The 16,672-nt window shown below is 30.1% G+C and overlaps 1 protein-coding gene across 18 annotated transcripts in view; it reads left to right on the top strand.

The window, feature by feature from the left end:
• Positions 1–1,297: 1,297 nt before the first annotated feature.
• Positions 1,298–16,672, top strand: part of sw (cytoplasmic dynein 1 intermediate chain short wing) — a 22,790-nt gene continuing 7,415 nt past the window's right edge. For 3 of the 18 annotated variants that reach the window (XM_018509767.1, XM_018509764.1, XM_018509762.1), the window contains exons 1-7: positions 1,298–1,435; positions 2,819–2,944; positions 4,422–4,518; positions 4,586–4,691; positions 4,761–4,888; positions 6,586–6,621; positions 11,320–11,340. In XM_018509767.1, coding sequence (XP_018365269.1) covers positions 2,843–2,944; positions 4,422–4,518; positions 4,586–4,691; positions 4,761–4,888; positions 6,586–6,621; positions 11,320–11,340 — 490 coding nt within the window. In that variant the 5' untranslated portion in view covers positions 1,298–1,435; positions 2,819–2,842. Of the gene's footprint in view, positions 1,436–2,818; positions 2,945–4,421; positions 4,519–4,585; positions 4,692–4,760; positions 4,889–6,507; positions 6,646–11,319; positions 11,341–16,672 lie in introns of all 18 variants that reach the window. The other 15 variants (XM_018509772.1, XM_018509769.1, XM_018509765.1 and 12 more) reach the window with 8 other exon arrangements.

The following is a 16,672-nucleotide window of genomic DNA, read 5'->3' as shown; positions in this document are numbered from 1 at the left end:
TACTGGTAATGGAATCTTGTAATTTACATTATGTGATGTAAACAAATATAATTTCAGCGTTGCATATTAAGACAGTAACGTATATTAAAACGTAACTTTTCTTACGAATTTTTATTAAAAAATTTTTATTAAAAAATTCGTAAGAAAAGTTACGTTTTAATATACGTTACTGTCTTAATATGCAACGCTGAAATTATATTTGTTTACATCACATAATGTAAATTACAAGATTCCATTACCAGTAGTGTCTCTACATTGCGTCCAATGCATTTCAATTTTTTATTTATGTGTTTATTAAGTAGCGTTGCATATTAAGACAGTAACGTATATCAAAACGTAACTTTTCTTACGAATTTTTATTAAAAAAATTTTTTATTTATGTGTTTATTAAGTTTATTTCAATGAGTGAATATTAATTCAAATATAAAGAACAGACCTAAAGATGCCTTTACATGGGGGCAACAATTGTCGAGCGTCAGAACAGAGAGAAACCTGAGAGAAGCCGGGGCTCTATTCTTGAAAAGAAACGTATACAAAAATCTAGGGAAACGCTACAGTATACGTTACGTATACTATAGTATTTCCCTAGACTTTCGTATACGTTTCTTTTCAAGAATAGAGCCCCAGGTCTTTTTCCTGTTATCGTCGAAATCGCCCGTACACTACCGCCAGTACATCCATTTTCAGTTTGGGAACTACGTTGCTAGATATATTTTCTGACACTATCGATAAAATCGTATCGTCGAAAGTAGATGTGATTCGTCTCCTAAATCCTCAGGAACTAGTAAATTTGCTCACTTTTGTAATTTTCACCTTGATTAAGAGCCACTTTCACCATCGTCGGTTTATTTTACCACCTAGTAACTGTAATGAAATAGAAAGAGATAGAAATCAAAGACATAGAGAATGGACTGCGTGATCTAAGTAGTGTATCAAATGTGGTCGACAATAATGAGAGAGAGGACCGTGGGAGGTCAGTGACAATACTCTTCATAGCGTTTTCGACCCGATCAGGTTTGCACCAACCTGGGTTAGATTAATCTTTCCTATTGGTTGACGTCACCTGCTCTATCAATAGGAGAGCACAAAACGCCATTAATCCAACCCAGGTTGGTGCAAATACTGCAAACCTGGCCGGGCCGAAAACACTATCAGAAAAGTGGACCTTGCTATGTAGTTTACATTCACTTTGTCAGGGGGCAGTAGTGTGCGGCAGCATTTTGCGGTTACAAATTTTGGGCCATCATATCCTCTCTCAGGTTTCTCTTTGATAGAAGTCAGTTGTAGAAGTCTGTAGAAGTCTGTAGTGTGTGTTGGATGCTTGCGAAGAATCTTGGGTTTATATGTATATCGGTTTCTTGTGAAATAATGTAAAAATTGAAAAGTTTGTATATTAGATTGCTCGTTATACTCGCTCCACTTGTTTATAGCGAAGGTAGCGAAGGTAAGTTACAGCATTTTCATCGCGTTTGATTCGTGTTAATGATTTACTATGCCGTCGACATCGCCCAGATTAAAATGCGAGTCAGTGCATTGTTCAAAGTTTCGCTGCATTCAATGCAAATTAATTTCGCTTAAACGACACGTTATTTCGGATGATTTGAGCGATCACAATCGAAAGGCATTAATTTTACTTGTAATTGATCGAACGGTAGACAATTTGACCTGAGTTGACGTCATCGCTAAGAAATCAATAACTACATTGGTCTTTGCAGTAACTCCCTCAACTAATTTTACACATCGGTATATTCTTCTGAAGCTCGGTTTTTATTATCTGCAGTGGTTAAGTCCAATTTTGCTACTGTAAGCTCCAATTTTGGTTTAACTTACTTTTATCTCTGTCTAGTTTTAAGAATTAGAAAAGGATAAAGAGTAGATTAAACTGAGATTAAGGTTAATTTACATTGGTAGAAATATAGACATAGTACATATATGTAGTTTAGCCCGGATCTACAATAGATTTTTCAGCCTTAAGTCATAAGGGTTGGACGAATCACAATCAATTATTCTCCTCGTATTCAACTGTAGTTGGTCAATTTCTTACAGCTTAAGGCTTAAAACACCTATTGTAGATCCAGACTTAGGGACTCCGCACAATAAAAGGAACAGAGAACCGAGAATAAGAATTTCAACCTATCAGAAATCATGTATTGTGGAATACACAGTATCTGATAGGTTGAAATTCTTATTCTCTGTTCTCTGTTCCCTGTTCCTTTCATTGTGCAACGCCCCTTAAGGATCAGCTGGTTGTAAACTGTTAACTTAGGCCGCGGTCTGATTCATGCTCACACATTTAAAAAATTATTTTATCTTTGTCAGATATTAAACGAAGACGAATTATAAAATATTAAATTATATTAAATGATGCTCATGAACGTTGTCAGCATGAATGGGACTTGTAAGTATCATAATCGGTAATTTAATACAATGATTTACACAGATTTATGTGCTGTCACATTAAATTTTAGTGAATTTTATGACATAAGTTATGTGTATATGGTAAGTCATTATGAACAAAAAGGTAATAGAGTTTATATTTTAATTCTAATAAATTTTTATGCTTAAGAAATGGAATGCCAAGTCGACAAAAACGAGCATTTTCGACATCTGTTGTTCTTCACTTTCAATCATAAGGCTCCAAAGCTGTCAAAGCCCTTGCCAAACCTCTGCTTGTGCTCACAAATGTCGCGAACGGCTCAAAATTTCTTATGCTAATTTGAGAGAATCTCCAGATAATGAAAAACCGGGCCAAAAGTTACAGAATATAGGCTTAGTTTAAACGTATATCATTCAAAAGTTTTTAAATGTAATTTTTTAGTGATATCTCTTATTAGCCGTCAAGATGATGTCTGATCGGAAGGCGGAGTTAGAAAGGAAGAAGGCAAAGCTGCAAGCTATTAGAGAAGAGAAGGAGAGACGCAGGAGGGAGAAAGAACAGAAGGATGTAAGGGATAAGAAAGTTTATAGATTTTTTTTTATAGATACTTAATTTATATGTACGATTATGTAACATTTTCTCTAGAACGAAAACGTGAAAATAAAAATTTTTATGTATGTATGTATGTATGTATGTATATATGTATATATATATATATACACATACATATAAAAAATGTTCACTTTTCATGTTTCCGATCTAGGGAAAAAGTTACATGATCGATACCCTGAGCTAAAGATGTACGCGGTTAAAAGTGACAGAAATGTAATGGCTAGAGACACTCTAATTAGAGTCTGGCCATGTAAGAACTGATCTGTTTGATCCAATTTTTTTTTTTAAACTCGCTTTAGTCAAACCGTGATATTAGGTATTGGAAAAAATTCGTGCATTTTTTTGTTAGCAATGAACTGAAGTCGAATTAGCCAGTAATTTGCAAATGCAACGCATGAAACTAACATGGAAAAAAACCCGCAAATCTTATGGAAAATGGGTCTCAATCAAATTACTTCAAATTTTTATATTTTTATAGCTTATGTTAAGCTAATTAAAAGTCTTCACTGGCATAAACATTGAAATGCCTTAGTTTTTGCTCCATGATCTTTGGAAGATCATCACATTTTATATGGAAAAATAGTCAAAATGAATTTATTTTTTAATATTAGTTATGAATACTGTATAATATAGCACAGTATACATATACTGTATACATATATGTCACGGAAAAGTCTGTCGGACATGTGTGCGGGTCTTTAGGGCTGCTGCATACACTTTCCGTAACAATAACCGTAGAACATACTGTAAGAATTACACTGAAAGAAAAGTTTGACTGAATATGGCATATAGCATTTTTAATTGGCTATTGCGGCCAATTAAAAATGCTATGCCATATTTTACTATCTAAATTGCTGCAACAGCTAATCTTTTCTTTCAGTATAGTCAATCACGGTCAAGAATTATCAAAAATTTTCAGCTCTAATTGACTAATTTGTACGATACGTCTTACGGTTACTGTACATAAGTAAGCGGAAAGTGTGTGTGGTAGCTCTTAAGCGGTTTAAGGAAGGCAATGAATCGTTAGAGGATGAACCGCATTTGGGATGTCCATTTGTTATTAAAAATGAACTGCGTGAATGTATGCGTTTAAAACCTATGAAAAAGGTATGCCGACGTCGCGCAAGTATTTCAATAACAATGATCGATTAGAAAGAGACTTTATCCACTTGGTTTCCGTAAAAATTAAATTTTTATTTAAAAATCCGCACTTTTCCCGATACCTAATAGGATATATCATTGAGCATATCTTTATCTCGCATCACTGCAGAACAGAATAAAACATCTTTTTTTCTTTCACCTACTGTAGAGTGAGATAAAACATCTTTTCTCACTCGTACAATTTTGAAGAAAAATATCGGATTATTTTTATGACCAAACTCTGATTAGAAGGTCTCTATTAATGGCAAAACGATTCACTTATGGATTGTAGGTAGAAGAAGCTACTGTTCGTGCCGCTGGCACGGACAAGGATCAGCGCAAAGAGATAGATGCAATGCTGTCTTCTTTGGGTGTAGCGCCAGTGTCAGGTATATAAGTAATGTGTTCAATTACTAGGATTGGCACTTTTCCCTAACGGTTTCTGTTTATTTACAGATGTGCTCTCTAGTTTGTCTAGTATGAGCTCGCTGACGCCTGAACAGAGTGCTAATGCTACACCGGATGCCAGCTTACAACCGTCTAGTATAAATTCTGCTCAGAGGTATTTATTTACATCTTTGCATTTCTTTTAGGGCCGATATTTATAATTTGACATTGTGGTATAAAACAGTGTAGGACGAAGAAAGAATCGAGAGCTTACGATTGTCTCCGTGGCGCACACAAACATTCCACCAAAAGAACCGGTTGTCTACAGCAAGCAAACGCAAACCATTCAGACTACGCATACATCCCACGACGGTGAGTCAATATTTCTCTTATAGTTATTTATTTATTTATATATATATTGCACATATGTGTTACTTGTGAAATGTTTAAATATTAGGAAAAACGTGTGATATTTAATTTACAAAGGTTTTACGTACATTAAATATAAACGATGGAATTGAAATATACCTAATTAGTTTCTGAAGATTTTTGAAATTTAACTGATTCGTTACAAGATAAGACATGTTAAATATTATATCTTGTATAAGTATAATCGTTAACTTTTTCCTGTTATTTTACACCAAATAATTATTAATATTTATTAATTATTAATTTTCACTTTAACGTAAGTTCACATGTTTATAGCGCATTCACACAGTGCGTGTCTTAAGGTCACTAAAATATCATTAAGCTACACATATTCCATAGTTTTCGCATGAATAAATAATTAGTAAAGTGGGTGGTTTTTAAATAAAAAAAAAACACAATATACGTCTTTATATATTTTTTATTAAAACATTGTGTTATACAGTTTGTCTGTGACTACATACGAAATCTTAACAATATTTTTTGCTATTTCGTGTATTAACTAAGTAAATTAAGACGTTATTAATCACACAAGTGCATTTTTTGTTTTTAATTTTAGAACAACTAATATTAAAATTGAGTTAACCTTCTAAATTGTTTATTATAATTAATTTTAAAGTGGCGAGGAAACTTACATATTCCTAAATATGAATTTAATATTCATTACATCGCAATTATCATTTTCTTTCCTATTGTTTGTAAAGGATTAACAGTTTTCAACACTTTTACACGATTTTTTTATATTTTGTTACTCAAATGATACTTAACATTAAAGGAATGATATATTATGTTTATGTAGTGACACAAATATTATTAATCGGCACATATTTAAAAATATATACATTAATAACATTTAAATGTTGAAAAATGGACAGTATATTATTATTACGTTACAATTATTATTATAATTGTGAACATGAATAACAGTTTTTATTGTGAGCCTTAGATTATGTGTGTAACAAATATATTAGTACATAACAGGTAGTAAGCGTCTAACAATCTGGGTTTCGTTTAAGTTAAGTTTTTTTGGTGGTGGCAACACGTTTTCCTACATACATTTTCATTTCCATAACGTACAACCGCAAATTCAGTTAGTTTTTAAACACAAACATTATATGTGTTACTGACGATTAATCTCACCAACATTATATGTATTACTGATGATTAATCAAAAGAAAAATCTTGCAATCTGCTAACAATACAAAGCTGATCACAAACCATTTATGTTAGCGATTAACAAATTTTAATATATTTAGTTCCAATACCACCTACTTTACTGTAATGAAAGATAGTGTAACGTTAAGTATGGCAAAATCAGAATTTTGACCGTAAATAATGTTTCTTCTTAAGATTATATATCTGATTGTTCAATTTTTTATTTTGTGAATGGACACAAAGAAATATTATTACTAAAAATAATACACATACGCGTATATACACATATATATGATAAATTTTTTATATCTGTTACCTAACTGATCTTGCGGTGTGAAAAAAATTAAACATACGCGTGTTCCCTTGCCTTGCGATACAATCTGATCGATTCATCCGGTGTTGGACACAAGGACTGTCCACATCATCCTCTGCATACACCATCTACTCCTCCTGTTCAACAACAACACCAACTCACTCTTGCTCCGCAGGCTACTTTGAGACTGACTGGTGGCGTCCCAGGAAAGGTGGGTCTGCACCAAACTACCTATGTATGTTCTGTCTACTTTTTTACTACCTTTCTATAATTGTCGTAAGACGTTACATTCAGTGTTGTAACATACCTAGATATAAGTACTTAAGTACTTTAGCAGTATCTAAGTGCATTACCTAGGTCCTTATAGACAGAGATACTTATACCTGAATACTTTTTTATAAGATTAGGTTTAGATACGTAAATACAACAAAGTATTTATTTATACCAATGAGAGATATATACATAGATCAAACATTCCTATGTTTTTCAGTGATAAGAAATGAAGCCGGAAATTGATACTTTAAATGGCTGTCAGTGACTGTCGAGATTTCATGCTCTATTTTCTCTGAAGAGACGCAACGGAATTGTAGACCCTTAAATTGTCATCTTCAAGCTACGAACAGAATATTTGGTCTATGTATACAGAGTATCTTATTTTAATTGTTCCTTAATAAAAAATATCTTGAAAAATACGTAAGATTCAAACAAATGTTTCAGATGGAAGTGGAACAATTTTGAAGAGCAAGCTGCTCTTTTTCGAGATGGAGGCGTTCAAAAGATATGAAGGTCACATCCACTTTTTTAAATGGAATTGTATGGTTTTTTATACAATATAGTTCCTCTAATTATTCTTCATATAAAAGTATTAAGACAGAGATAGCAAAAAATTAATAGTTTACGAGACATTTAATACTTCATGTCAATATTTGCCAGAATAAAGTATAAAATATCTTATAAACTATATTAGTTTTTTGATATCTCTATCTTAATACTTTTATATGCAGAATAATTAGAAGAATCATATTGTATAAAAAAATCATACAGTTTTATTTAAAAACGTGGAAGTGACTTATCTTTTTTACTTCCACTTAGAAAAAAAGTAACGTCTCCCTTGAAACCGTACGTTCCATTTCCATTTGAAACATTTTTGTGTATTTTTGAAGATATTTGCCTGGGGTAATTAAAATGGAACATTCTGTATATGTCGTTGATCTATATAATATGTCATTGTATTAAACTTAATTTTAATCCTCAGAAAAAATCGACTTTCCAATACAATGTTTGAAGCACTACTGATTTAAAAAAAGCGTGACATGATAACTGTTTAAATATTTTTATATACTATATAAATAGTAATACGGTATGAAGTAATAAAACGTTTACATAGTTTGTTCTTTTTTAAAATGAGAAGTACCTAAAAAATAGCGAAATGTTTCAGGTACTGCTATATTGTACCTGTATCTATACCTAGGTAATTTTTAAAAAACGTATCTGTACCTATAACTAGGTACTTTTTCCACACAGTACCCATATCTATATCTAGATACTTCTGAAAAGGTACTTGTTACAACACTGGTTATATTATAGAGGTAGAGATACACATCGGAAGGTAGAGATACGACGTGTTCCAAGCGAAGGGATATGTAGAGTCTAACCATTGAGGTGCTTTGCGCTTTTTAAACATTGCTCCGCAGATTTTTGATTTTTCGTTCTTCAAATATTTCAAATTATGTGAAGGCAACGAGGAGTCATGAAGATTACACACAAGTCGGTGTGATAACCGATTTTACATTTGAATTGTGCTGCAAGAGTTTTGTATATGGAAATTTACATTTATTGTAAATACTATATAATAAGAAAATTTTTGCATTGCAACTATATTTCACTGTTAGCTCCTTAAGACTTTTACAGTTCTACTTCCACATACACAGATGACCGTTTGCTTGCATATGAAAAAAAGCTTACTCACGCTTCAATAGTTTAATGAAATAATTAATTGAAAGAGAGTTAAAATTACACAGCACATTAACTCTAGGCGTCCTGTTGGGAAAATATATAAATTACGATTACATACTGAGATTTTTACAAGATTGTTATGCCATGACTCATGCGTGCTGGTAGAGAATTGGTATTTGTGCTCACATAGAATATTTAAAATTTGAATTAATTTAGGTGAATTAAATCAAAGTAGAAAAGCCTATAAGATTTAACACAAAATATATTCTACAAATATTTATTACATAACAATGAAATATAAACGTTTCAACTTTCGATTAAAGAGAGTCCTCTTTAATATATTTATATAATTCAAAATTAACAATGCACTAACATAATGATATATAAATAGAAAGTAGAAACGTTCTTTGAATAAGACATGTCAAATTAAAAATGGCAATAATTATGCTTCATGTCCATAATAATAAACACTTGATTCTCTTTCTTTGACTACGTTTATGTGGCAACTATTAATCGGGTATAGTAACATCCGTAATTATAACTCTTGAAGTGTGTACTTTTTTATGCGAAGTTGTTTTAATTTATCCTACTGATGTAATGAAAGCAATTATGAACATGTATAATTCTTCGGTTATTTTATAAGCTCGTAGCATTCAAGATTGGCAATAAAAGCGTAACAATCATTCTTTGCGTTTACACGATCTTTTAAAATCGATTTTGTAAATCTACATCTCTTCGCTATCAGATGTATAACATTAGTAATTACGTTTTACGTTAATAGTTATAACTACCGTTATTATTGAATCGTGTTGATGTAGTCTTTATAATAATTATGTATTGTTTATATATGTTGTTGTCGTTAATTATTCTCTTATAAGATTTTGAGATTGTGTAGTTATCAAAAATCTGTTTTAACTTAAAAATTTCGTGTAAGTTTATGATTTTTATAATTTTATATTTTATTGTGAGCCAAAAACGTAAATCGTTACATTTGATTCTTATCAGATGAATTATGTGTGAAACGCTTTCACCCGAATAATTTATGAGATCTCATAGCCAGGTGCATCTTATTATAATATTATAGATATGAAGCATGATTATTGCCACTTTTAATTTGACGAATCTTATAACCAAGTATGTTTTATCAAAAAAACATTATTTTTTAATTTTATTTTCTATTTGTATGTCATTATCTTACACATTGATTATTTTAGAATTATATAAATATATAGGGTATCCCAGAAAGAGTGTACGTCCTTTCACTAATACATTCTACGGAACATTCTAACGAAAAAATCTTATACACATATGTCAAAGCTATAATATTTTTCAGATTATAAACTATCAAAGTTTGTCAATTATTATAACGTTTGAAATTCACGCGCTTATGCATGGCACATAGTGCGCATGGTTATGACGGTATCCTTGTACATTGACTCGCTTTTAAATACTGACATAATTGATGCGCTTATTGTAAAAATGCCTAACCGCCGAAATTCAGTTTCATATTTTAAAGCGTTAATGATTCTATACGTTAACAATGCTTTAAAATAAAAATATTGTTGTAACTACAGCTACAACTAGGAAAAAATATATATCATTTGTAGGGAAATAGCTCGACGTTTTTGTATAAGACTTTTCATCTTAAAATGTTTCACAGAATCATCCTGTATACTGAAAAGGATTTTAATCGACAATTGAAACGTTTATACTTCATTTTTATGTAATAAAGATTTGTAACACAAGTTTACCTTGTATTGGTTCTTACAGGCTTTTCTTATTACTTTGACGGAATGTTTCTTCAAGTATATTTTTAGATATAAAAAGCCATGTGGTACTTAATGAATATATACAGAGTGTCACAAAAAGGTCAGGATATTGGATTATTTCGAAAATATGACGTTTTCGGAAAAAATTTTCATACAAAAATTGTAGAGTATCAAGTCACCCATCGTGTGGTGATATTAGTTTGACCTTGAATGATCTTGCGAATGTCACATTTGACCTTGATGTAACATTCTCAAAATCGTTCAAAAGAAACTAATATCATGATGGATAATTTGGCATCCTACAACTTCTGTATGAAAAATTTTGCGAAACATTATCTTTTCAAGATAATTCAATGTTCCGATTTTTTTGTGACACCCTGCATATGTAAGATATGAAAATAGCTTCTTTTATGACACTTTTTAACGCTCTTGGTAAAGTGTTAATTGTCTAGATATTTGTATTTTAATATTGATAAAGAAATGTCCGCTTTTAAAATTTTGCTTTATTGTTCCCATATATTAACAAGAACAATGAAATAGCAACTTATTTTGAGAGAGACTTAGAGGATGGGCATAAGTGTGACAAGGGATGTAAGTGAGATATTGCAGTGCATTTGTTAGAGAGCATCTACTGTTAAGAATAATTTTTAAAAGAAACTAAAGTTTCTCGCAATATTGGATCAATATTTAACGAACACTGTAGTCGCTGGTAAACGAAAGTGTTGAACATGGAAGATAAAACGTTACCCTAAAATGATAAATATTCTGAATATGTACGTTTCCTCTTATACGTAGGAATCGAAGCACCACATATAAAAATTTACAAAATTATATTCACCTAACTACATTCAGCGTAATAATTTTTATTTTAAAATATGAGATATTTGAAAATCACTATGAAACGCTATGATTTTATTACCTATTTCTTTGGAAAATTTTACAAATAAATTATATATTTATACTAACAAATTTATGTTATCATCTCTATAGGGTATACAATCGAATATTTCTTAAATCGCCAGACATATTACGAAATATTTCATTCTTTCGTACAATTTTAAAGTTAGTTGTAGACTTTTTTTTATTTTGAATTAATAAGTCTGAGTGTAGAGAGGTGTTATATTAGTGTAATGCATTCTTATGATAACGTAACTAAGTACAATTTTTTTCCCTCCCCTTCTCAGCTCATGCATTCGACTATTACGGTAAGTTATGATTTCTCTTGGTTCTGAAAACCATTTTTAGGTTCAGAGTTAGGTTTAGCTTGTATTCAATTTGTATTACTTGAAGCGATCGTTCTAAAGAAAAGGTACTATGCGAGAATTGAGTACTACAATTCTTGGCAACAGAATATTCAGATTAATTTCAAATATTCAAGATTATTGATGTCAAAGCGAATGGTAAAATAAGAAACTATTACTAAATTTACAATTTATTCGCCAAAAATATAGCGCGTATTGTTAGCCTATCAGTACGTTTTATTACATGAAATTAATTGATATTTGCAACATACTAGATAGTGTTTTTACTTGCCTTTATTCGAAATAGATATAACCGGTACTAGAAAACGGATGAAGAATAAAAACGTGGATAAAACGTTTCCAGAATTTAACGTTTTCCATAGGAGATGTCAGCAAGAGGAATACAAAAATAACTCTCCACCCGGAGCCTAATCGGTCTACTTTATGGATATGCTTTTATACTTTTTCCGACTCTGTTCTTCGTTAAATCTGTCTATTTTTTTGGATGCATTTATTCTTATTTATCTATTCGTATCTATTATTTTTCAAATATTTATCTGACATCCCGACTCTATACAGCAAAAAAATCTGCTATTAGGCCAACTACACAAATCTATCCGCATATATCTGACTCTTGGGAAGCATGCATAAGTTTCAAAGATGGTTGTCTTTTATATTCCTGATTCTTCAAACATGATTTTAGCAATTTTTTTAATTCTGTTTCTTACAATGTGTATTACTAATTTTACACAGTAGACATATTGCAAAAAGATATTCTTATATTGATATTATTGAAAGAATGTGAGGGTAAAAAAAAAGAAGTAAATATTGAATTAGTGTTTAATGAAAATGATTATAAAGCTCTGATTACTATTAATATTCTTGATGCCGTTTCATCATGGCAAATCAAGGATATTGGAATTTTTCAAGAGAAATATCCATTGGCAAATCTTGTCACAACTTAACGCACCTTCCAGAGTTCTCAGCGCAATGTTCGTTACTTGAAATCTTTTTGGGAATGCTAACGCATCATAAATGCTTACTAACATGAAAGCAATTTTTATAGAGCTAAAGTGTTGTGGGATATTAACTGAATTTAAGATGAAGAACACATTATACACGTTATTGCTGGTGAAGTCACACTTTGATTCTATTTTTAGTAAATTATTACTTCTGATATATGTATATGTAACATCTTAATATTTTATACAAAGAAATATCTTTTGAGCTTTTAGTGGCGCAGGAACACTTTTTTTTGTTATACAATGTTTCTCAGTCGCTATTGGTATTGCTTCTTAACAGCACGTGGGTGGGGTAGCGACAAAGTCGGTAAATTAACAGAGTTAAAAGGATAATATTACTGTATATAGAACTGTTTTAAACTTTTGCTTAAAATTTTATGTCATTACCTTTGTTAGTCTACAATAAATGCTTGTTTTGTAATTGAGAAAAAGTACTTCCGGCGATTTTTAATATAGAATTTTGTAAAGAATTTGCTTTTGGAAAAATTTTGTTTTTGGAACAAAATTTCGTGTTGTGGAAATGTTTCGGTAATGAGTGCATGTTAAGAACAAGAATTTTCGAATGTGGTATAAAATGTTCAAAAAAGGTAGAAAACGCGTTGAAGGAGGAAAACTTTCACTTCAACGTGAGCAACATGTCAAAGAGATCAAGGATTTAGTGATCGACGATTGACAATTTGAAATATAATTAAATGTGTTGGAATATCATTTGATTCATGCCACTTGATTTTGAAAGACAATTTGGGCATCGCATCTCGCATTGTTCCAAAAAACGCTGGATTTTTTCGGGAGGACCTCATTTGCCTATAGATTGATTGCCTGTATGTATTATTGCCTACAGCTCGATTGTTTATATTCATTTTTGCGCACAAATAAAAATTTCAGAAATAAAGTCACATTTGCCTATATGTATTATTGCCTATAGTTCGATTGCCTACAAGCACTATTTTCTGCTTTAAAAGTATAAATTCTCTGTTTTAAAATACAAATTCTGTTTTAACATACAAATTCTTTGTTTTAAAAACACAAATTCTCAGCTTTAAAAACATAAACTATTTTCTTATATAATTTAAGTATAGGCAATCGATCTATAAGCAATAATACACTGAAAAAATTGTAATTTTACATGGAAATTACATGTTTATGATCGGAAAATTACTTAAATATGATTGGAAATTTACTAGAAATTGTAAATTTCCTATCATATTTAAGTAATTTTCTGGTCATAAACATATAATTTCCATGTAAAAATTACATGAATTTTTTTCAGTGTAATGTGTGTGCAAACGTATTTACTTTTATTTCTTCATTTTATATTTGTGCGCAAAAGTGCATGTAGGCAATTGAGCTGTAGACAATAATACACGTATAGGCAATCAAGTTATAGGCAAAAGGAGCTGTCTCCAAGAATTTTTCTTGTCTGGTTCGTGATTTTATAGCCAAAAATTCAACGAATATAATTTCGAATATTCGTCCGATACGGTACCGTGTTTTTTTTTCCTATTCTCTTGGTTGAAATTACCGTTTCGTGGACACCGTTTTGAATCGATAGACACGATAAAAAAGAATTCGCCACGCATTGAAGGCTATACCCAAAATCGACCAAAAAAGGTGCTTCGAGCATTGGAAAAAACGTTAGCATAAATGTATTGCAATGAGAGAGAATTATTTTGAAGGGGACAAAATTGGATGAATAAATTCATAGTTTGCATTTTATTGATCCCGGTACTTTTTAATCACAGTAGTATGCAGGAGATGGACAAAATAATGTGAAACACCTAGGAAATATACTCTACTCATTTTATTAATAAAAGGTTGGCTCATCATTTGCTATTAATAAAAATATTTATCTTTGTTAATGGAATAGGTTTTTATTATTAAAAATGCGAATTTATTATTATTCACTTTATGATCAGCTAAAGAAGGACTGGTGATCTCGAAACGTATATGCGTTGTTTTGATTTATGGATCTTATATTATTATATTAGTATAATTATAAAATAATAATTTAATTTAAAAAAGAACTTTATTTGGCTCGATTATTGACCACTATTTATATTGTTGTTTACATAATACGAGCGATTTCACACTTTGATCATATTACAATATTTTGTCTGTTCTCTATATGTGTTTGAATATATCGCAGCATAGCCGTACAGCATTCTCAAAATGTGTACGCACTTTTGTTTTTCCTGTCTTATGAATGTAGATTTATTTTCACTAGTTAACGTTTAAAAAGTAACTACTATAAATATCTCGTGTCTTAATCGAAAAAACTCGAAAAAACGTGCAATTTTTATTTTAACAGTCGGAGATGTCAGTATGTTGTATTAAATCGTTATTTCAATTTCATGATCCCTTACTTGTCTTCATTTTGAAAACTTTTCTGAAATTTACTAATAATGAGTTTTCGCGTCAGATTTATTTTCCGAGAAATATCCTACCTCATCATATTCCGTATCAATTAACGCGAAAAAAAGAATGAGTGTCTGAATTAATATACAGTGCGTTTGATTTAAGTGTATATTTATTTTAAATAATAGTTATAAAAAATTTTTTTTAATAAAAGTTATTTTGCTTGAAAAGCTCTATATCGTTTAAACTAATATTCTAATTTTTTATTTACTATTTTTACAATATTTTTAAAAATAATAGTTTTATCTTTTGATAGAATAGTATATCTATTTTCCTAGAAAAATATATTATAATTTAATAATAGGCCAGAACGTATGTGATGTGTACAATATAGTTTACACTATAATACAGTAAAAAATTATAATAATTACATATCATAAATGGAACAAGTTTTGACTTTATTCACAGTTTCAGCTTCTATTATCAAAGAATTATATGTATATACTTATACATACAATAAATCTAACTATTAATTGAACAATCAAATGATAAAAAAATAGCTGTAAATGTTGACGCAGTCAAATATTAGATATAAAATCAGAGGTTGATCAATTATGGTCTATAACGTAATATAATAATCATGGAAATCAATTCTATGATGGTGAATAATAAAAAATTTCTAGTTCTCCCTTTTATCTATGATTTCGAAAATAAAAAAACAATATAAAATTTTTAATTCTTCCCTCTATCTATGATTTTGTTACATGCCTCTTCTAATCGTAAATGATTGTCAAAAAATTCTCCTTAACGCAAACGAATCAATATGATATTGATTCATAAAAATGTAATAAGTGAAATTACTGGTCAATGCAATAAAATTACTTATATTTTGGCCTATTATTTATATTTAAATTTAAATTATATTCTTCTGGATATTAATAGAGCGAACTAGTTTTATATTTTTATATTTTATATTTATTTTATTACAGTTTTGTAAGATATTTTATTATGAGTTCAATCATAACAATCAAATCTAATTTTCGATAATGATTCGTGAAATATCTTTATTTGTATTACTTCTGGGTATGAGCGAAAAGATAAAATATTTTCAATAAAAAAGTGTTTATTAAAAAAATAAACTTTTATTTAAGTCGTTATAGATCTTAAATAACGTAAATTATTTGAAAAATTTTTTATATTTTTATTATTTATAAAAATAACTGAGTGTTTTCATTTAAATCAAACGCTATACATATATAAAAAATAAGAACGAAATGAAATCTTTCATTCAACATTTAAGCGAAGATATTAAATTTTTTTTTATATTTTTAAAAAAAATAGGAAGCCTCTTGTTGAACTTTTTAGAGTGAATTTTGAAACATAACACTCAAGTAATTTTTGGCTTTTGTACACATATATCATTAATCTCGATCTACAATGGGTTTAGTAAACTGTAAATTGTAAGAAATTGACCAACCATTGTCGATTATTTTCCTCACATTCGACTGTGATTAGTTAATTTTCTATGGTTTTATGTATATATATATATATGTACACATACACATATCCAGGGTGTTTCCTAATTATTGGTACAATACTTATGTGCAGATGGAGCGGACTTGTGAGTTGAAAGTCTTGTATCATTTTGCAATTTTTTAATTAGTTAACGAGAAATTACTACTAGAGTTTTTTTACTATTGCTGGTTTGCACTGACCTAAAATGAATTGCTCTGCTATTGGTTGTTGTTACATGCTCTACCAATAGTAGAGCATCATCATTAATCTAACTCAGGTTGGTACAAAAATACTACAATCGAAAACACTAAAAATTACCAAATATACTCGGCCTATCAAATCTAAATGCGCAGTGAGATACAGTCGTCTAGCAGTTATACTATGTTTACATGGCTCGATTTACG

The sequence above is a fragment of the Trachymyrmex cornetzi genome, unplaced genomic scaffold, assembly GCF_001594075.2.
Source record: "Trachymyrmex cornetzi isolate Tcor2-1 unplaced genomic scaffold, Tcor1.1 scaffold315, whole genome shotgun sequence".
Lineage (NCBI taxonomy): Eukaryota > Metazoa > Arthropoda > Insecta > Hymenoptera > Formicidae > Trachymyrmex > Trachymyrmex cornetzi.
This window is presented reverse-complemented; position numbering and strand designations above follow the sequence as displayed.